At 45.9% G+C, this 22,476-nt stretch overlaps 1 protein-coding gene across 1 annotated transcript; it reads left to right on the plus strand.

Moving 5' to 3' along the window:
• Positions 1 to 1,785: 1,785 nt before the first annotated feature.
• LOC119444862 (cuticle protein LPCP-23-like) lies at positions 1,786 to 17,669 on the plus strand. The gene is made up of 3 exons (XM_049664779.1): positions 1,786 to 1,842; positions 7,301 to 8,465; positions 17,644 to 17,669. The coding sequence occupies exons 1-3, from the start codon at positions 1,786 to 1,788 to the stop codon at positions 17,667 to 17,669; spliced, it is 1,248 nt and encodes a 415-aa protein (XP_049520736.1).
• Positions 17,670 to 22,476: the final 4,807 nt, after the last annotated feature.

The raw sequence follows: 22,476 nt of genomic DNA on the forward strand, positions 1-22,476 counted from the left end.
ATATAAATTCAGTGACGGCAGGTTTTCGTTTATTCCTGTTTTGAAAACTTCTTTTAAGTACCTAAACGATGACGACTCCGAATGTATCGCGTGCGCTACAATCAGGTACGTAACATTTGTCAAGCGCGTGTCGCAATATCTTGTTGCGAATTGGTGTAAATAATAAGTTTGTGATCGAATGTCAACATCTTGGCCTCCAGCAAGCCCTCGGTAACCTAAATAATCCGCACCGTCCATACCATGTGAATTCGCGACGCGTATCAGCTATGACGCAAAAAGGCTGGCAGAGGGCACAAACAACCGTTGCTTTGAAGGTTCGATAGGGCATTACAAGATACAAAGCCGTCAACATGCGCGCTTGCCAATCTTCTAAGCACGCGCGAAGGCTCGCGTGCCCGCGCATGCAAGCCTGTAGGCGTACAAAACGATTAAGCGCGCCGAATACACGTCCAAATACACCAAAGTACACGTACTCGCAACTTACCTCGCATAGTCGTGCGGAGGGTGTTGGTCTGAAGTTCTTCCTGCCAATTCGATGAATCCACGTCTTTCTTCTTAACCCGTCGCCCTTACCGGACGGTATCGAGAAGAGTCGCTTGCCTTTGCTAGAAGTATTTTGGCATCCAAAGGCGCAGCAAGCCATGGTTATGGAAAATGTGTTGAAGCGACGTCGCACTTACCACAAAACTTAGTTTAACGCATTCTCAAACTTAAACAACAAGGAAGAGCAACGGTACCAACGTGCGCTCCTCGCCAGTCGGTAGACGCTTACCAAGCGAAAATGGCGACGGAGCGTGATCGTAAACAAACGCAGCCAGCGTGCGGCGGCTCGGTGGTCCACGTGATGCCATTAGGCCAATACCAACGCGGCGTCGGCCTCGGACAGGGTGTGCGAGGAGGCGGCGGCATTCTTCAAAGCGTGACGCTACTTTTTTATATAGGGGCTTTAGGCCTATCGCTTCAACGGAATCTGAGCGGCGAAAGCACAGCGTATGCAAAGGTAGGAGCCGTGTTGCAGATCACTTTCAAGATACGGTACGCGCGACCGCCCGTGGCCGCGCAAAGTACAAGTACGCCGTTAATTCCTCGCAGAGCAAAAGCCTCGCTCCCTCCCTCCCGCGCTGCATTCCCGCTTTCATCCCTTCGCGTGGGTGATTGAGTCACCAGTTACCCTTGCGCCCGGTCGCAAGATACGCATTTGGTGCCGCAGCTAAACGTCGCCTCCCCTTCCTCCCTCTCGTCCCCCCAGGGCCTTTCGCGCGACGGAAGATCGCGTTTGCTCTCCGCCGTGCGTTCGCTCTCCGCCGTGCGTTCGCTCTCCGTGAAAGTGCGCGTCCCTCGCGCGCTTTCACTCGCAACAATGCATGTACGGCATGTACGGTACCATGATTCTTTTAAGGCGAAAGCCTTAGGTGTCCATGTTGGCGGTACCCTTGGCGAATCTTGGCCATGATGAAAAATGACCGACGCACCAAAAAAATGCTCGGAATGACGTCACAATTCTCAGGGAAGTTCCTGTAAACAATGTAAATTATGTGGCTTTGAAAAGAAAGTGTGGTCCGTTTTGGTCTGTGTGGGAACCGAACCCAGGCCTCCGGTTTGCGAGATGAGCACCCTTCCCTGCAGCCACGGCTGGTCTACACTCCTTCAATGCTTAATTCTTACTGCTTTGAAAAGCGCAATGCAACGTTTTTATGGAGGTTATTTTATTGCGACAGCAATAAAATATCCTGCGCTGTGCTCAGACGGGTGTAGCTGGGCAGCACCTCAACCCCCTTCTGAGCAATGGGGCCGCTTGGCAACCATGCAGAGCTCAAGGGGGTGCAGCTTGGCAGTGCAAAGGTAGGGAGGGGAGGGGGGGTGTTGAAATTGCAAAGAATGATTCGTCAATGCATAACTTGGATAACTTCATGTTATACCAAATGTTCAGCAGGCTTTCGCCTTCTTGCGTTACAAGAGTCTAACATCTTCCGAACTTTTATTTTTTTAGAGTGTGGAACTCATGCACAGTCAGTGCTTGATGAACAGGCGCATTTTCGTCTGGCGAATGCACAACATCAGCGCACTCCTTTTGGTGGCAGCCATGTTACCAGCCAACGCGCGGTGCACTCTGGTCGAGCAGCTGAACCAGCGCTAGCCAGAAGCTGCTATGGTGATATAAGTGTGCAGCTAAGACATGCTGCCGCCGGCCGGTAGAGAGACGATAATTATCACGCGACTTCTTGAGCGATAACAAACGCCCCGATAAATAATCGCTTTCTTTACCCCAATACGCCAAATTCATGCGTGTTGCTACGGCGGGTATATTACCACATGATACAAAAAACTGTTTCCTCCGTACGCTAGGCTGTGTATCACGCAGCTCTTATTGGCATGCGAAGTTTCAGCGCTGGTTCCCCATTGAAAACGTTCATTACCCGCGCCAACTGCGTCAAAGCACGCCGTACACCGCTGGTTTTCCTGACTGCTCCGGGACGCTAGACTATAGAACATTAACTTTTCAGTTGTTTGTCAGTTGCCTTCAGAAGTACGACTACGCCAGCGCTTGGATCGTGTGTTTATGAAGGTTCCCTAGCCGTCGTAGCATCTCTGAGCCAAGTGTGGCACCTTACGCCAAACTATAATCGCTGTGTTTAGGAGAGCCTAAGCTAAAACAATCCATCTTTATGAGGCCGAAACATTAACAGTCCTGTTAATGCCGCGCATTTATTTAGTATCACAACTACGCTTACACGTCATTAGCAGCGAAGCATGCTAAGGCGCGGCCCTCTTTTTTTGTACGCGTTCTTAGCGACTGCGTAAGGCAACTAAAATGCTTTAATACTGATAGTGCTTGAATGCAATAAAGCAAAAAAAAATAGTGCATGGACTTCAAAACGGCAAAGCGATGCTTACTACTAACAGTTTCGTTGGAATTTTGTGGGCTACAACTTTTGCCCACAGTAAGAAGAAACTTTCGAAGCATTGTGCGTCTTATTCGCATATCGAAACATATTTAACACCTCTTGAAAACACTTTGCGGGTAACTAATTTCTGCTCCTGAAGATATAAGCACGGTTCTCGGTCTTTTCATTGGAACCAAGGTGCAGTGCGCTGAACGAAACCACCATATCTTTTACAATATTTGAGCCACCACATTGTATACCTTTTGATGGTGTTGAGAAAACCAGTTATTACACCTAATCACTTTTGTGCAATGTATCACCGCAATCTTCAGCATACACACCTTAATCGTATATGTGATTATTGTTTATTTTGTACTGACGCAAAAAGTTGCGCATGAAAATAGCCGTTTCCCCTTCTGCAGCTTTCAATGTCGCCCCCTTCACTTAAGTATTGTTTGACAAGTTACTGTTTGTTTAGGACCTACAAAGAGCGATAAAATATATATGGAGTACGCACTATTACCGCAACAGACAGCCCTTAGATGTGGAAAAGCAAATGACCGTCAAAGTGCTTTGCGACTTCAATCCGAAATTTGACATCGCCGACATCCTGAACGTCTTAAACCTTAAGCCTTAACTACCTTAAGTCTTACGGTATGTTAGAGAAAAGACAAGTTTGATTTTTTTTCTTTTCGTGAGGTACATAATTCGTCCTTATAAGTTCATTTGCCAAGCACAGAAAATCACGGTGGCGCTCCCCCCTTCTCCCCCCCCCCCCTTTTTGGGAACACAATCTCTAACGGAAAGCTTTGCTTTAATGGGTCATTTTGCGCATCGGAGAATAAAATATTCTCTCAGCCAGTTGGGACTTGATAAAATCGAACAGAAGAACTCTCAGCATAGCGATTCTCAGAAATGCAGTAATTACCTGCCGTCTACTGGCACGTGTGGCCATTTGGCATGCTGAAGAGCGTCCACGTTCATATGCATTCTAAAGCACCACCGCAAGAGGCAGGAAGCCGTTTTCATATGATAACATTCAAAACCCACTCGGAAGCACTGCACGTAAAGGTCATCTCGGACGAAGTGACCTAGACCGGCCCTCACCGGACGAGGAAGAAAGTAACGAGACGTCGCCACATGTTACGCGTGAGGAGGGAGGAAACACGCGTGTTTCTCAAGAAGGTCCCGTTTCCGCGCGAAAGTTCTTCAACCGGTTAGTTCTAGATATAGTCACGAGGAACGCCCATATCATAGCAGGCTTGGATTTCAGGTGCCATAGCGTATAAAAGATAGATCCGTGTCTATCACAATCTAGAAGCTTCTGCTGCTTCGTGATCACCGCACCGGAGTCATGGTAAGAGCTACTACTATAGGCTGTGGGTTTTTGCAGCAATTTTGTAGCATGCCTGTACGGATATACCGACAGTAGCTGCTTACATGGCTTCGTGGAGCCCTTCTTTGCACAAAATATGTACAGGGTCAAAATATTGTGGCAGTGAAGTGAAAGCTGCAGATGGAGTCTGCCAAACGGGAGCGAATTCCTGTGCAACGCACGTGTCCCTGTCCAATGTTTTTCTCCACGTGACCGTTTTATCAGCTCATCCTACAGGAATCATTCCAAATGCATTTCAAGTCTATTAATACTCGAGAATCCTTCCATGTCAATGAAATGATTGGTTGTGTACGTTACATTGACATGGAATACTTCCATGTCAAAGCAAAGTAATATTGAAACAGCTTGATAGGTCCACTTATCGATACTTTCACTGTAGTATTAGCCGCGATAATTTCTCAGTTAGCAGAAATTAAAGGATTATGCCGGAATGCAAAGCATGATTGACGAGAAATAATCATTTTAAAACAGCTGCCGACTCTCGCACAAATTAAGAGAGCACAATTGATCGTGGCGTTCTTAGCCTAACCGTTCGCTTCATCATGCTACCTCTGTGCGTTCAGTAAGCTCGGTCGCTTCCGCCTTTCCCACAGAATATATAACGGCGTCGTAATATTTGGTTGCGCGTTTATTTGACGGAACATGATAAATGTTGACAAGCTGAAACACATGAAAATTACGAGCACTATTTTTGATACGACACGATAAGCTTATATTAATGTTGTGGGGTTATGGCTTTTTTCTACCGAGGCTGGTTTGGAAATCTCAATAAGGCGTACATGCTAATCCTCACTTGGCTTAAACGACGTTTTCTCGATGGAGACAAATGTCGCGATGTGATTTGATCAAAAGCTTATGCCCCCGCCGCCTATCCTTCGTCTTGAATAAGAGTAGAAACCCCTCCTGAGCTAGTAAATACATTGTAGCAGCAGAATTAAGCTTAGTGCAAGGCTTAGTGAGGCGACACAACCATGCTCTCGAAGGTGCACACCTATTCTTATTCGCTTCGTGTGCTTCTGTAGAACATTGCAACCGTGATTAGTGTCTTGAAAAATAATGAAAAATTAGTCTATTTTGTGAGCTGGAGCACCTCATTGTGATGAGTGCCACAACAACGATTGAATCAGCTCTGTATTTTTTTTTCACGTACTCTCGTAAAATGGCCTGTTCAATCTCCTAGCTTTATTGTGAGCTAGCTGGAGCAGATGATGGTAGCGAAGGGAGCATGCGCGTTGCAAACAAAACTCAATTCGCAAACATTTGCATATGTTATTTTACTTATTTGTTTCTATTTGCTTCCCTATACCAGGAGGGGCAATAAACGTACGTACTCCGTAATATTAGCTAATAATTTCCGTAAGCGCGTCATAAAAAAGTACAGTAACAATTCTTGTTTTTTGCTCTCCTGATAATATAAGAACTTAGATTATAGGCATTTACACTTAAACGGTTAGAGACAGGTCCTGACGGAGCAATTTCTTCTAGAGAGAATAAGTCTATCAGCTTGCTATATTCCCCCACCTAGAATTTTGTTAATATTGAGTTGCATGCGCCTGAGTGTAAACAATAGCTTAGACTTTTCAAATATGCTGTTATGCAACGAAGTGCTAGAAATAAGAACTTTAAAAGCTACAGAGGGAAATGCGCGTCGCTTGGTGAACTGTTACACTGTTCTGCGAAAAGGTTTAAAACTCAGAATTTGGCGACAAAATATAAGCTAGATTTATATATAGCCTCGCCAACTCACTCTCATCTCCTACAACTACAATCGAGAGCATATTAGCTAAAAAATACCACAAAGTGCAAACGAGGATGGCAAATGGATATTTTCTGCAGAGCTTCGTTCGTAGCACGTGATTAGTCGTTATTAAAGCGGTTCTGTCGTTCGCTATAGCTGTCATCACGCACCTGCGTGTCAGCATACCTGTATATCATACGATATCGGTTTCAGCGCATTATTGCAATATACTGCGCAATAATGCCAACTAGACTGCACACCGATAAAAAAAGTAAAACAACCAAATTCTGTTCATTAGAACACATTTAATCGTTTCATGCATAACGCTCTTGCGGTTACTATAGTCGACGAGCAGTATTGCAATGACAGTAGGGTAAACACTACTGTGATCATCAACGCACGGGAATTGTACTCTTGTTTAGTAGTTATGCGCCCGCGGACATCAACGCTATGCCCTATGCCCGCCACTACCATGGTAATGCACACTTGCCTTGTTAGTTCGTTTTCTGCACCGCGTCAGCTATCACGCGCCTGTAGCAGCGTTTAAGCTTTAAGTCAGTGCCAGCACTAACGCAGTTAACAAAGACACTTACTTACCTGTTAGGAATAATTTACTGTTTTAAACGCTCTAGGGCACTTTCGAAGGGGCCATCGCATTAGTTTTGCGGCTTGACTATGAGACACTTGTACTACCTGAAGACGTCAAACTACATGAACCGTCAGCAGTTTCTTCGCAGAGGACTGAAACATTGTTTATTTTGCCCCTTAGTAGTTCCTTTTATTCGGTTTAAGCATATAATGCCCGTGCTGTGTCAGCATGGTGTGAGCCAGTGGTTACGAATGCAGCACTCACGTGCTTGTGTAAAAAATGCAAAGCTAGAAAATTTTATGATTTGCGCACTAGCGCAGAACAGAACGCCTTTGGTGGAATTGACGCGGCGCTCCGCCACGCCTCCTCTGTGCGCTGACGCTCAGTATTATTAGTACGTCCACCTTCGTGGACAGGTATAGAGCCCGCGATGTAGCCTTGTATTAACATTTTTGTGTTGATAGTGGGAACGCATGTATGGGTAATGATAGCGAAGAAATCGTTTCTTTTTAGGGAGTTACTTACTTTTGTGAAGTATTTCACAAATCGATGCTTTCCAATGTGTTCGTATCCGGAACCAAAATGGTATCACTGGTTATTAAACGTTTTACTGTAATAAGTATGCAAAATCTAGCTTGTTGTCGCACATTAATGAACTTCCACTGATATCATCCTTGAACCTCTCGGTGCAGTTCCGTGCCTACGTCCTCTTTGCCCTTGCCACCAGTGCCTTTGCTGGCTACGTGGGTGGCGGCCACGGGGTCAGCCAAGGGCTCGGCCATGGCCTTGGCTACGGCCTTGGTTACGGTCTGTCTAGTTACGGCCTATCCCATGGCATTGGCTACTCTGACCTGACTGGCTACGGCCTTGGTTACGGTTATGGCTACGCCCCATCGGTGGCCCGCACTCTGTCCACCTACCAAGCCGCCCCAGCGGTTGCCACATACGCTGCTGCCCCATCTGTGACTAAGGTCGCCACCGCATACCAAGCCGCCCCAGCAGTCGCTACCTACGCCGCTGCTCCAGTTGCCACCTATTCTGCTGCCCCATCAGTCGCCAAGGTTCAAACCTATGCTGCTGCCCCAGTCGCCACCTATGCCGCTTCCCCAGCTGTTACCAGGGTAGCCACCTATGCTCGTGCCCCAGTGGCCACATACGCTGCTGCTCCGGCCATCAGCAAAGTTGCCACCTATTCCACTGCCCCTGCTGTGACCAGGGTTGCCACTTATGCTCGTGCCCCAGTCGCCACTTACGCTGCTGCCCCAGCTGTCTCCAAGGTTGCGACTTATTCTGCTGCTCCGGTTGCCACCTACGCTGCTGCCCCTGTCGCCACGTACGCTGCTGCTCCAGCTGTCTCCAAGGTTGCGACTTATTCTGCTGCTCCGGTTGCCACCTACGCTGCTGCCCCTGTCGCCACGTACGCTGCTGCTCCAGCTGTCTCCAAGGTTGCGACTTATTCTGCTGCTCCGGTCGCCACCTACGCTGCTGCCCCTGTCGCCACGTACGCTGCTGCTCCAGCTGTCTCCAAGGTTGCGACTTATTCTGCTGCTCCAGTTGCCACCTACGCTGCCGCCCCAGCTGTGGCCACTGTTTCCCACGGAACTCCAGCTTTCGCCACCTACGCTGCTGCCCCAGCAGTCGCCACTGTTGCTCACGCTGCTCCAGCAGTTGCCACTTACGCTGCCCCAGCTCTCGCTGCCTACCATGCGGTTCCAGCCTATTACAGCTATGGCGTCGGCAATCTCGGATACGGTGCCGGGCACTACGGCTACGGCCATGGTCTCCTTGGCTACGGCCTGAACTATGGGTACGGTCTTGGCACCCCCTACCATTATGGTGTCCTTCTCCGCAGGAAGTGTAAGCATTTCTTTTTTTTATACTTTTCGCGATCAGAATCAATACTTTTCTGTGTGTTGTTCTCTATTGTGCGTATTGTATCCAGCTGTCACATCACTATTCCTGCGTTCACCAAACGATAGCCGATAACAATAACGTGATGGTATATCAGTAAAGCAGCGTTTTGACTTTCTTTCCTTGATATGGCGCAGCTAGGACTCTTTGGCACCATAAAAGGTACTTATTTTGCTTAGTTGCCTACATGACATAATCCCTCTTTTTTATTTTATCCAGGAGACCATTATTTCACGCATCAAGAACACCTCGCATTACATTCAACTCATCAGGGCGTCCAGGACAGACGGCTTCATCTTGTTGCATCGAGGACTGGAAGTCGAATAAATTATTGTTGATACATTTCTCAACCGAGTTTGCTGCCTCTGTCAACTCGGATCAAATAAAAAGTTAACTGATTCTTTTAACGTTACCAATCTGCGAACTTGTTATGACACGCCGTATTGGGGGGCTTAGATAGGCCTTCATTCCCAAGGGACGCGCATCTAAAGCATGCTACAAAAGCGATTGCCAGAGCGTGGTGCAGGAGCACCAGCGCGCCTCATGGCCCTTGCAAATCGAGAAGCGCTGAAACAAATGCGCATGCAGCAAAAGGGAGTGTATTTTTTCTCCCTTATGGAATCATTTCTTTCATCGTAGTACTACGTCTTGGCAGTAGAATGGAGGCCTTCGATGCTATTCCCGTCGCTAGAAAATACGCTTCAGAAAACTGACGTGTACGATCGAAAGCAATTTAGCGCATTACAAGCCTTTACCACGTGCCCTGACAACCATTCAAGCATCGAACATGTATCTCGGCTCCTTATGTCAACTAGAGAAAGGGCTCTAACCAAAATAGGAGACAGTAATTAGGTGTGGGTGCAAGGAATCAACTAACGCTTCGCCAACTAGCGCTCGCTTCGCCAACTAGCGCTTCGCCAACTAGGGCTTCGACAATCGGGCGCTTGGCCGGCGCTTGCACTTCCAAAACACAGACAACGGTAGCACGTCGTCTTCCCTAACTGGCCTTGCAGGAAATCAGACCGAAGAGAGTGGTGCAAATAGCGCATGCTTCATTGTCAAATCGATGGCAAAAGTGCTGAACTCCTCTTAAATAGTGCAGAAAGTGCAGCTAAATCGAAGATGCGTTAAACATCTGCCCAGTCTAAAATATTGTTGTGCATCGAATATGTTTATTGATGAAAACATTTTCCAAATTTACAATAATTTTAAACAGTTACAATGAATTAATGTTCATCAGCTCGAAATAACAATAATGCAATATAAAGCGCAGGAGAAATTACCTGCTATGATTAACGGAAATGTAGAACGAATAAGTTAGAGAGAAATGAAAGTCGACAATGAGATAACGTAACAGCCGAACCTACATCTTTCGCTAAAAGTCGCTAACAGATAATCAATGTTTTTTCCTATGTTAAAAAGGTTTTTCATGGCTGCTTTAAAACAACATAAAACGGCCTGGCTAATGCGTTGATGGTTCCTATAAAGGAAAGCTACGTATTAGGAACACGAGGCAGTCAATTCTTCGCCATGCACAGGAACTCATCTTTTCTCAGACTTCAACTTGGCGAATTTTGAGTCGGGACTTGGACATACAACCGTACAAAATCCAACTGACCCAGGAGTTCAAAGTTAATGACCATAGACAACAGCCGTTTGTTCACTGACTGGGCTTCGGAGCGTTCGGAAGAGGACCCCGATTTAGGCCGAAAAATCACCTTTAGCGACGACGCGCATTTTTGGATGAATGGCTATGTTAACAAGCACAATTTCCGTATATCGGACGACGCCAACCCACACGAGGTTCACCAGGTGGCAATGCATCCACAAAACGTTACTGTTTGGTGCGTATTTTCGGTCCGGTGGTGTCATTGGTCCGTACTTTTTAGAAAACGACGTTGGTGAGGCCTTCACCGTCAACGGCGAGTGCTACAGAACGATGATGACCGATTTCTTTTGGCCCAAATTGAACGATATGAACGTAGACGACATGTGGTTCCAGCATCAGGCGCTTCGTATCACACAGCGGACGCCACGATGAACATTCTGGATGAACGATTTGAGGGTATTGTTATCTCTCGCAGAGGTGACGTGAGTTTGCCACCAAGATCGTGCGATTTGATCCCGCAAGACTTTTTCTTGTGGTGTCTCCTGAAGTCGGAGGTCTATGCCAATAAGCCGCAATCGACCGATGCCCTTAAGGTCAACATAACCCAGGCCCATTCAAATTCAGCCGGATCTATGTGGCAGAGTCATTGAAAATTGGACCACTCGGATCCGTGCCACCACGAGAAGCCACGGAGGACATTTGAACGATGTTATATTCCATACATAATGGCATACATGAGCCTTTCAAATAACAAAAACAAAGAATTTCGTAAATACCTCACACGCAGCTTGTTCTATTTCATTTCAACATCGACCCGCCCTTGCATTAATTTAAAAGCAGTATACTCTATTCTAAATGGGCGTAAAGGCTCGTTGCTAAAGTTGCCGCTAGTGTCCCTGAATAATGTTAGGGCAGAAGCCGTATCGCTTCAGTAACACAGGCTAACACTCCCAGGGCTACACACACATAAATACCCTACAGGGAAATAATTTCATACACTGTAGTGTAGTGCATTGGAACAGCCGCCGCAATAGCACAATTAATAGTGCGTCAAAAGCGTAATGCGATGGATGGAGGCTGGGCTCATACCGGCCGCAATTGTTCTTTTGTGCACTAAGACTTCCCTTTAATTTATAATTTCTGTGAACGTCAATTTGAAAGACAACTACAAATTTCTTACCTTATGCTTCCTTTGGCTTAATTATCTGTTGGTTTGTTATGGTTCTGGGCGACGCATGGAAGACGCCTGTATGTCGTGACGCCACCTCGCAGCGACAAGAAAAAGCCAAGAAATACACAAATTGCCTCTGTATTTGGATTCCTTGCGTCTGCTAAGCTATGCAAAACGCAACGTAACTTATACATTAAGGGCATACGAAAGCGGGACTATGTGTGTGTGTGTGCGTGTGCGCGCAGGTTATCTACCCATGGAGTTTCCAAGCGTCCTGTTCAGCCGCCGTCTGGTTTGGAGAGCAAAGAAGCCTGGATGTTTTTTGACTTGTACGCTGTCTTCGCAAAGCTGTCTTTTTTACAGCTTTGTCAGAAATGTCACAAGACTTAAGAAAGCCGCCGTCCGCTTAGCCGTGTACTTTGCCGTCAACGGCGAGCATTCGAACGCAGCCTCTGTTACCATTTTTTTTTAAGATACAAAAGTTCAGAGGGAAATGCAGATGTCCGTGTTGCGTATTTGTTCACTTTTTATGCGAAGCATTCTTTGCCTGATTCCAGGAACTTTGTGGTAAGTAGGTGAAGACAAGTTTCACTTCTGTAAACTAGAAACGTATGACGTCGTTAGCGCACAGGCACATGGGCCTGTGTGCCTGTGCGCTAACGACGAAAAAAAAAAGAAACTATTTGCTGTTTCTCGTCGAACCACTTTAATTCATGGCCACCATATTATGTAGCGGCCGGTACGACAATAAAATGCTCAGGACCCATAAAATCACGTGCACCTACCGGAATCATGTTCGCGGTATCTGTATGGCGTCATGACCTGGACGAAGTCGTACGTTACACGAACATTTTTTTTTTTATGGCAGCGCAGCGGGACCTACGCAGACGGAGCTTCTGAACTTGTGTTACTACGTCAAGTATAGTGCCAACTTGTTGCTGGTTGCCTCGGTTTCAGTTTTACCAGCACATTCAGCATGTAATAAGAGTGTCCTTTTTAAGTGTTTCCATGTGAGTCCATTTGGTGCATCAATACTATCCGTGAAAGAGTAGTGAGGCAAATCGGAAACATATATATAATTTGTGAAAAGCGACCAGAAATATTGATATTGTTTATGAATGGCGCATATAAGGAATGAATAATTGAGGTCTCCTCCTAAACACATTACTTTGAGGTCGCCTCTGCGTCTACGCTAAGCCGTACTCTATTGAACTAAACGTGCAAACACGCGACACACACTGCAATAATGTTATAGGGAAGCGATGCATTGTTTGATTTTTGTGTTGCGAAGGAGCATAGAAGCGCATTTATTGAAGCCACGATATTCTGCGTGAAAAAAAAATTGCCCCAGTAGTTGACGTCTATGTAATTCAAAGCTTTCTTTATTTGCAGAGAACTGTTGTATTAATAACGTCAGTGTAACGTAGTGAACGGTTATGGAGAGAATATGCGCTGTAGTGTTTATATTTGTAATAAGCAAGAAATAGCGTTTCTAATGGCAAGATATAGGATTGAAAGCAAACTAAAATCCAGTTGCAGATGTCACGTGGCCCAGTGCACATGCTATGTGCTCCCAGTGCAGCTACGCAGTGCACATAGCCAGCGGTACATACCCAGTCATCCCAGTGGCACCTACTCAATGCACATAACCAGTCGTCCCTGTGGTACATAATTTTAGACTTCACTCTCACGGGGTCCGCCAAAGAAAACGGCAAGGTAGGCTGCATTATCACCGGAATCCGCCCACCGAAACTGCTTAGTTTTATTCCCCAGGACTAAAAAGAATACAAAAAGAAATATGTGGGTAAGCCCGCACCACCCGAAGGTATAACGGGAATAAACAGCCACCCGACCCGAGATAAAGTGGCTAAACTCGGAGAAAAACGCTTAGCATTAAAACCACGCACCACTCAGGAACAGCGCTATCAAAAGTCCTACGTAAAGGAAACAACCCATTTTATCAATTCCCTGGCATACGTAATCAGGGTGCTCAGTTGTTCACTTTCGGAGATTTAATGCCTTTCGCGTTATTTCGCGCGGCTGGTATACAGGGTGTGCGTAAGTGTCTACGGGTAGCAGCATTCCTAGCGCAGACGAATCATGTTCTTTTATGGGCGAAGCTCCTTACGCCGTGGGTCAGTCTCTCCTTCGTCGTAGCCACCTCATCTAGTTCGTGAAGTGATCACTAGATGGATCACTAGATAGCCTTCATCCTTCATCCCATAAGGATGAAGGATGAAGGCTATAAGGATGAAGGCTATAAGGGATGAAGACGGTAACATCTATGAAGGCGATGATGCGCTGCGGTACATCACAGACGTTATCAGGCATAACTTCGGTACGAGAAAAAGCGTAGTTCAGACAACAGATCCAGCAACAACAGAGAGGCTTGAGAGATCAAAGTTCAGCATAGAAAGCTTTTATTGGAAAAAGGCAGCAGAAAATGTCCCTAACAACACGGCAGCAGGACCCGATGAAATCCCAATACAGCTAATCAAAAACCTCGGTCCAAAAAGCAAGGCACTGCTGACTAATGCCATAGAGCAAGTGATTAGAACAAAGAATATTCCCGTTGGATGGCGTGAAAGCAAGATGAATCTCATCTACAAAGGCAAAGGAGATAAGGGTAAGACGAGCTCGTACAGGCCAGTTACAGTAACGTCGGTGATATATAGAATGGCAATGAAAGCCATAAAATTAGAACTGTCGAACTGGGTGGAGGAAAACGGTGTATTGGGGGAACTACAGAATGGGTTCAGGCCAGGCAGACGCTTAGAAGACAATATGTTTGTACTAACTCAGTGCATAGAGATTTCAGTAGCTCAGAAAAGACCTTTATGGGTAGCATTTCTAGATATTAAAGGAGCTTATGACCACGTAGACAGGGAATTGTTGTGGGATATTCTTCAATACCAAGGCATAGATGACGATTTCGTGGAGCTGCTGAGAGAGATATATCGAGACAACCAAGTACAAGTGGCATGGGAAGGCCGAAAAGGAAATGAAATGGTGGGAATTCACCAAGGATTGAAGCAAGGATACCCTCTGTCACCATTGTTGTTCACGCTTTACGTCAAGGGCATAGAAAGACGACTGGAAAACAGCGAATTAGGTTTTGATTTATCCTACATGCGTAATGGACAAATGGTGCAACAGAAGGTCCCTGGATTGATGTACGCAGACGACATTGTGCTACTAGCGGACAATAAAAAAGATTTACAGATACTTGCGAATATCTGTGGGAACGCAGCGACAAATCTAGGCCTTAAGTTTAGCACAGAGAAATCAGGGATTATGATCTTTAATGAACACACGAGTAACTTCGTGGTGTCAATTCAACAGCAAGTAATACCCATAGTGAAGCAATATAAGTACCTCGGCGTACACATAAACGAAGGAAAGAGTTACTCAAGCAACCACCAAGATAATCTGAAAATAAAAGGGAAGCGGAATGCAGCATTAATGAAACACAGAGCACTGTGGGGCCACAATAAGTATGAGGTGGTGCGTGGAATCTGGAAAGGAGTAATGGTGCCAGCGCTAACATTCGCAAATGCCATTATATGCTTAAAATCGGATATATTGGCGGGTTTGGAAGTTAACCAAAGATCAGTAGGCCGGGTGGCTTTGGGAGCACACGGTGATACGACAAATGAGGCAGTGCATGGAGACATGGGTTGGGCCTCTTTTGAAGTCAGAGAAGCACAAAGCAAAATTAGTTTTGAAGAAAGGCTCAGGAACATGGATGAAAATAAATGGGCGGCTGAAGTGCACAAGTATCTCTACATGAAAAGCGTGGACACAGAATGGAGGAAGAGGTCAAGGAAGTTGGCAACCAAGTACAGGATAATCGAAACTGTAAATAGACAACCAGGGGTCATCAGAAAGAAAGTGAGAGAAATAGAGACCGTGAATTGGATGCAAAGAATGGAAACGAAAAGGACAATGGAGATTTACAAGAATGAGAAGAAAGAAATTAGAAGAGAAAATCTGTACGATAACACAAAGGGCAGTGCCTTGCTATTTGAGGCTCGAGCCGGTTGCCTAAGGACGAAAACATATCGGAACAAATATTCGGAACTAGATGAGACATGTGTATGCTGCAGTAAAGATCCAGAGACCACTCAGCACATCCTAATGGAATGCGACGGGATCCACCCAGCGAGAACCGTCGGTAACGTGCAACTCCCAGAAGCGCTTGGGTTTAAAGTGGAAGGAAACATAAACAGATCAGCCGTAGAGATCAGCAAGAGACGATTAGAGTACTGGTGGAAAAAAAGCATGGAAAAGATGGATACGACCTGATCTCTTAAAATCATAGGCAGCGGTACAAGCTAAATTTTTGAAAAAGAAAGATAATGAGAGGGTATACAAAAATGCTAGATAAAGAACATGTGTAGTATACCTGATTAAATCAAGCAGGCTAGGTGACTATTTGTCGCCACCCCGTTTCAAAGGGGATGCCAATAAATCATCATAATCATCATCCATAGAGATACATGGTAAAGGCTAGTGTGACGGGATATCACTAGATGGCGCTAGCGCAGCAAAGTTGACGCATTAAAATACGAGATGGCGCTGCGGCGCTCGCTCCATTCAGATGTATTGGAGCGCATAGTGTGATGAGCGATCACTATATCATTGGACGGAGGCGATCATTCGAGATGTTTCGATGCAGTGCGATGGGAGACCGCTAGGGGTGAGAGCTATAAAATGTGCTCGCAATTGGCGCGCTTCCTCTTTCGCTCGGAGTCGCTGCGCCGTATGGAAGGCAAGGCGGTGGAGCGGAGGGCACGGAAAGCGGCTGCAGCGCGCGCTCGCAAACACAACCCGGAGGTGAGAGCCCGCGAAGCAAAAAAAAAAATAATAAATAAAAGTACAAGAATGCACCGTTCATACTCGTTGGTGATTTTAACGTGGATATCGCAGACAGGAACAATAATTGGCTTATACACGTGGCTTGCAGATATACTCTCACGTGCACATCCTTTGACTACTTGAAACCCACGACCACCCGAGGGACGTGCATAGACATTGCATTTACGAACGTCCAACTGCAACCCATAGAAGAACCGCACTCCTTGCATTTCACGGACCATAAAGCCGTCATTTGGAAGGGACAACGGAAGCCAATTAAACCTCATCTAAGAAAATGAATTAAAGTTCTTATATAGCCTCACACACTGGTTCTGACGTCTTTCATGATGATGGAATGGGCGAATTTTCACCGAAGAGTCATGAACCTCCGGAGCTTCGCCCACTCATCATCACTCACCCCGTGGATATGCTGTGAAATTTTTTGAACTGTGGAAGGAACGCTTTCACCTGCATAGTATAGACAGCAACGCGTCTGTTGCTCCATGCGGGTCTTCGAGAGGGTGAGTGAATTCCCGCAGTTGAAGCAACCCCCGGAAGGTGTCCGCCAGTTTCGGTTTGAAAAAAGCATGCGCGCCCTAGCGGTTTCCGGGCATCCTAAGATTTAGTAGGATGAAGCAAAGTAGATGTGATTGTTTGCCATTTTTCGTACTCACTAGTTTTTAGAAATAAATAGAGTTCAAGGGACGGACAAGAACACTTCCTTCTGTTTACCCAGTTATTTACTGCTGTTTTCGTGAATGTTAGACCGGGCAGAGCGCGGGATGGCGGTTGGCGGCATGCGTTCATTGCCCTGGCCACCGCTCACCCTTGCCGCATGCTCGCCGATATGCGCAGGTCGGCTTGCGTCCGGCGACTGCTTCGATTGTGCTAAGTATAAAGGTGGGGTTCATAAGACAAAGAAGGTTGATAGGGCATCAAGAAACGGAAGACGCAGCAAAGCAAGCCAACCAAGAGTTAGACGAACATGCCTGAACAGAGGCATCAAGTGTGCGGCTCTCTGGTGTTCGAACACCAGGACCAGGATTTCTAGTTGTGCGAGATCTTTTAGACTTCCAGCACAAGTCTTGCAAGTATGTTCTCAGCAGGTATTCGTTTTCCTTGAGTACAACAGCGTTCTAGGAACATTACGTTTCGGCGCAAGCCTGAGTGACATAAGAGCAGTGTCTCTCGGTCCATTCCACATGAGTTTGTGCAGCCAGTGAAATACTTGTAATGATGGGCTTCAGTTCGTGTTAGTGTGGCCACAGCTTCTGTTCACAATTGCTTTGCCCGACGTATACTGCATGGACTATATTGCCGATACTAAATCACAACTGAGCTATTTCAATTAGTTCTAAGAGTATAGCGATGATGAAATTGGGCGCCCACGTAATTATTAGCTCAGTTTTCATGTGTCCGCTACAGTGACATTGATGCAACTATATGTAACCCCTTTTTACCAAGTTTTCTAATGCCGGTGGTTGCAGGGGCCCTCAGAAAAGAGACAGGCTGAGCAACTTTAAGTGGTCGTCACTGAATGTTATGAAGCTACTTCTTTCAGAGCCTAGAAAATGGATAAAACATTTAGTTGGGACATTATGGCACCTATGCTCGCTTCGTATCCACGCATTACAGTTTGGAATAATATTTGTTAATGTATTTTGACCTTTTCACTTTACTTCGAGTCATTTCACAGTTCAAAAACGAGTGATTAAAATTAGAACATTCAACTGTCAATCATATGCGCACTTCACTTACTCAGAAATCAATCGTTAATTGCTCCACTTAAAAACGTCTGTGGCTACACGGATGAAGGCGCTTCGAAGTGTTTCTCATGTTAACACGAGCGGACTTCCAGTGCTTTATGACAGCCGAGAGCAATTAGGCATACGAAAGCAGGGATGCAAACGGAAATAAGAAATCCACAAGACACGGCGTATTGTTCATGCATTCATGCTGGCATGTTGTGCGAAAGAGTACTTTGCAAGCATTCCCTTCTCACCCTCCTACTTTACACGTAAGTAGTGACGTCATGAATGTGTCATTTTTTTGTAATTTATTTTGGGTACGACGCCTGGCAACCCCTATAGTGGCGGAAGCGGGGCTGGCGCGTTGCGTTGGCCTGCGACCGTGGGCAATTTCAATGTCCCATTGGAGATTAGGAAGTTTACGCACCCTGGTTGAACGCTTTCATCGCAAAGTACCTGGAATGCTCGCAGCTGTAGACGATGTCTCATCCGGAGCTACACGGTGCCTCATGCTATCACGTGTCGTGACAGCATTATGTCGGTGCCGTCAACGGTGATGGCGTCAACGCGTCTTGGCCGCTCCACACCTTTCTTGAGGCAACATACGGCTTCAGGATTGTTACGCCGATTGTTTCAGCGTGCCATCGCGCGCACTGTTTCAACGGCTGCAACTCAGCGAAGTACGTGCTAAATTAGAGCGACACAAGCGTTTGAAGCTGGGAAGGGAATCATGGTACTAAAAGCGTGCGTACAACATAGGCTGTTTCCGTTGTCCTTTTTGTACCTACTCTGCCTACGGTTTGTAGACCTGCCTTTTCGCACCATGTTATCATGTGCAAAGTGTTGCATTTTTTCGCATCTGCTCTTGTAATGAAGCACATACAGTTACGACGCTTGTGGCGCCAGGCTCTAGGACTACACAAATCAGGCAAAGGGGGGCATATAGTTTTCTTTCGCCATGCGTACTTACATCATGTTGCATGACATGCTTGCACCGTTCAGTCACTTCAAATGTATTGCCGTAGCGCACTGGTTGTAAAACGTATTCGCTAATGAAAATGCCGTTCGGAGAGTGGGCCCCACCATAGGCAAATGTCAACAAGACACCTAACTCACTATGAAGCTTCTCGTGTGAAGTTTTCAAGTGAACCGCACATAATTCCACTCTTTTTACCCACTTCAGCAAGTAGGCATCAATTCATCATTTAAATGTTATCGATCCATCAATCCGTCCGTCTGTCTGTATGTCCACTATTTTCTCATGCTGTGGACTACGCCGGTGAATAGTTTTACCAGGTGGCGAATACGTAGGTGAGTTAACTAATAAGGTCAGGATACTTACTCTAAACTAATTTTCTAGCTGCCCATTAGTCCGACATAAAAAATTCTCAGAGACCCGCCGCAGTGGATTAGCGGCTATGGTGTTGCGTTGTTAAGCACGAGATCACGGAATCAAATCTCAGCCGCTGCGGCCACACTTCGATGGGGGCGAAATGCAAAAACGACCGTGTCCCGTAAATTGGGCACGCTTTAAAAATCACCTGGCGATCCAAATTAATCCGGAATCCAGCACTACGGCATGACTTATAATCAAATCATGGTTTGGGCGCGTACACAGAATTCACTTAAATTCACAGATTCTCAGAAGATTCTTAGACATTGATGTACGAAAAGTACACATAAGTACGAATCCCGCTTGCAGGCAAAAATTAGAACGAAGTTTTCTGTTTTCTTTTGTTTCGTGACAAATACGAAATATCAGTGAATACAGAGTTTACAGTTGCAGAAGTGAATATAGCTAATAAAAAGCCTTACAGGTACGTTCAGTGAATTTAGCTACTATAGGCTAAACATACTAACGACACAATATGGCGAAATGTCCTCGCTTATAGAAGCGCGGGTATTGGTATTCAATGCAGAAGCCTATCCTATACGATAAAGACAGCCACAAGCATGCAGAACAACGCAGGCATTTCAATGATTACTTCATTATGAAAGCCAGGGAAAACTGTATCGTTCATTCGAAGAGCACGTACCACTTACGTGGTCTGCGATACAACACATACAAAACAGATAATCAACCAAGGAGCATATATAGAATAACACGTGCCTCCTCATCGAGGCAGAATGATGCAAGTGCATGTAGGAATACGTTATTTGTGATTCTCTTCTAGCAAGGCCATGTGATGTTCCGATAAGCCTGCGGTCACGTTCCGGGGAATCGTTGAGAATTGCTCTCGAATGTTCCGCATTGCCAACGTTTAGTGATTCCGCACATGAACGTGACTTAGATAGAGCTTAGTGAGAGCAGCATTCCGGGTAAGTTGGTAGTCCATTACTAAAGTATTATTGCGCAACAAAAGGAAATGGACGGCAGAGAAGAACACACACACCAAGCGCAAACTTTCAACTAAATTTATTGTGCCACTGAATCAGTTTATATGTGTGAATCAGAATAGACTGCGCATGCGCTTACATGAACTAAAAAGGATTGCGTAATCGTGCAACATAGTTACGAGTCAAATGATGCCGCCTCCAAGAAACTTAGTTCTTTTTTCTGTGAGAGCCAGTGAAGGGAAACTAACGCACTTACCACCCAATTTTGCAATCATCTGCGCTTCAGTTATTTCACGGGTAAGCTGCTTCCTACCACGGGACACAATCGTGCACTCGTCCTCGATAGGTTTGCAGCCGTGATCGCGACAATGAATTGCGAAGAACCCACCAGTGCCATTTTTTTACATTATTGCGGTTTTCGCGGAGCCGATCATTGAGCCAACGCCCAGTTTGCCCGATATATTGCTTCCCACATGAAAGCGGGAGATTCTACACCACGCGGTGAGCACATTCGACGAACGTTTTTCGGTGACGTTTAGTGCACTTATCGGAGGGGACGGCACTTGGATCCGTCAATTCTTGCAAAGCTTGCCGAGCTTGTTGGGAGCAGAAAAAACCACTCTTACATTTGCCCTTTGGGCCATCTTTTTCGAGTTATGGGATATCCCGTGCATGTAGGGAACAACACTTACTTTGGGTCGTTTGCCTGGAGAGACATCGGCAACAGGTTTCGGCGTGCTGGGTCACGCTTCTCGTAAAATGCGTTCCGCGACAGACACCTGCATCAGCTTGGGATATCCACCCAAGGACAAACGTCGAGTTTGCTTCTCAAAACTTGCGTCCACTACATGGCAGCAAGATTTGCTAAGGGCATTCTTGAAGCACAAACTGATAATAGCCTGCTTAACAAGCTTAGAATGTGCGGACGTAAATGGCAGAAGTGGCTTGTTTGCTCGCGGCTCATACGACCAACACGTGTGGCTATCCTGAAAGCTCAGGCGAAGATCAAGAAAGCGAATAGACCTCTCCACGGGCAACTCATGAGTAGTTTGAAGGGGAACTAAGCACTTTTGAAACGTTTCTAACGCTTTCTTTGTTTCGAGAATGAAGGCATCAGAAGAGCAGTCAATAAAAATTAGAAAGTCGTCAACATATCTAAATATCTTAAAAACTGCAGTGCCTTGTACTTGTAATGAAATGTCACGCTCTAAATAGGATAAAAACAGGTCACTATAAATGCGAACAATACAGGAGCTGATACAAACTCCGCTCTTCTGCAAGAAACACTGGTTATCCCAAATGATGAAAGTGGAATCAGGATAAAGCTGCAAAAGTTCTAAAAAGTGACTACAAGAAATACCGGTCTCGTTCTGTAAGGACACAACACCATACTCATCAATACATTGCTGAACACAGGACAGTACGCTACTATGCGACAAAGAATATAGAGGTCCTTAACATCGATAGAGAACGCCTGAAGGCCGCGGTCAGGATGTAACTTCAAAAAATCAATCACAGCGTCTGAGCTCTTAACAAGGAAAGGGTCGCTGACAGGCAGTAGGCCCAATTTATCTTGCAAAAACACGGCTAAAGGCTTTTGCGAAGTATCAATTTCTGATACAATCACCCGTAACGGGACATCGGGTTTATTCGTTTTGGCACTGAAGAAAACTTGTAGATGATTACGCTTGCTCTTTTCAACGGCCTTGGTCAATTTTTGTAGATTAAGTCTGTTGCACATGCGCTTTGCTTCCGCCTTTACCTTAGCCAGCGACACCTCCCTATGACAGTTAAACGTGGCACTGATGGCTTCTAGGGCCTTGGCGTTGAAATCCTCAACAGGGAACACAGCAAAACCGCCTTCTTTATCAGCTGGAATCACACACAGCGAATTGTCAATGAGTGAAGAGGCCACCCGATTCACCTGATTTCTTCGGCTTCGGTTACTTGCACCTTTGTAGTACATCGACACCTTCCGATGCGATGCGGCCTATCTCGTGTTCTGGGACAAGCCTTGAGACATCTCGAACGTAGGACAGAAGTTCTCTGGGGGGCCTTTTGGTTTGAATGCAATGTGCGAGGCACATGTGCAAAGTTTGGAACACAAGTCCTCAAACTTTCTAATGCGATCCGCTTCAAGAATTTCGTGCTGTTAGCTGCGAGCCGTGCTTACTTAAGACCTCGCAACGCTCAAAGAAAGGTGCACAGCCGCAGTCACGGCAGCGAATTCCTAGG

The sequence above is a fragment of the Dermacentor silvarum genome, chromosome 3 (genome assembly GCF_013339745.2).
Source record: "Dermacentor silvarum isolate Dsil-2018 chromosome 3, BIME_Dsil_1.4, whole genome shotgun sequence".
Taxonomy (NCBI): Eukaryota; Metazoa; Arthropoda; class Arachnida; order Ixodida; family Ixodidae; genus Dermacentor; species Dermacentor silvarum.

Coding starts and splice junctions, on each gene's coding strand:
- LOC119444862 (XM_049664779.1), top strand. CDS start 1,786: ATGGGGCCGCTTGGCAACCATGCAGAGCTCAAGGGGGTGCAGCTTGGC. Junction 1,843..7,300: donor TGCAGCTTGGCAGTGCAAAG/GTAGGGAGGGGA, acceptor CTCTCGGTGCAG/TTCCGTGCCTACGTCCTCTT. Junction 8,466..17,643: donor TGTCCTTCTCCGCAGGAAGT/GTAAGCATTTCT, acceptor CGGTGGTTGCAG/GGGCCCTCAGAAAAGAGACA.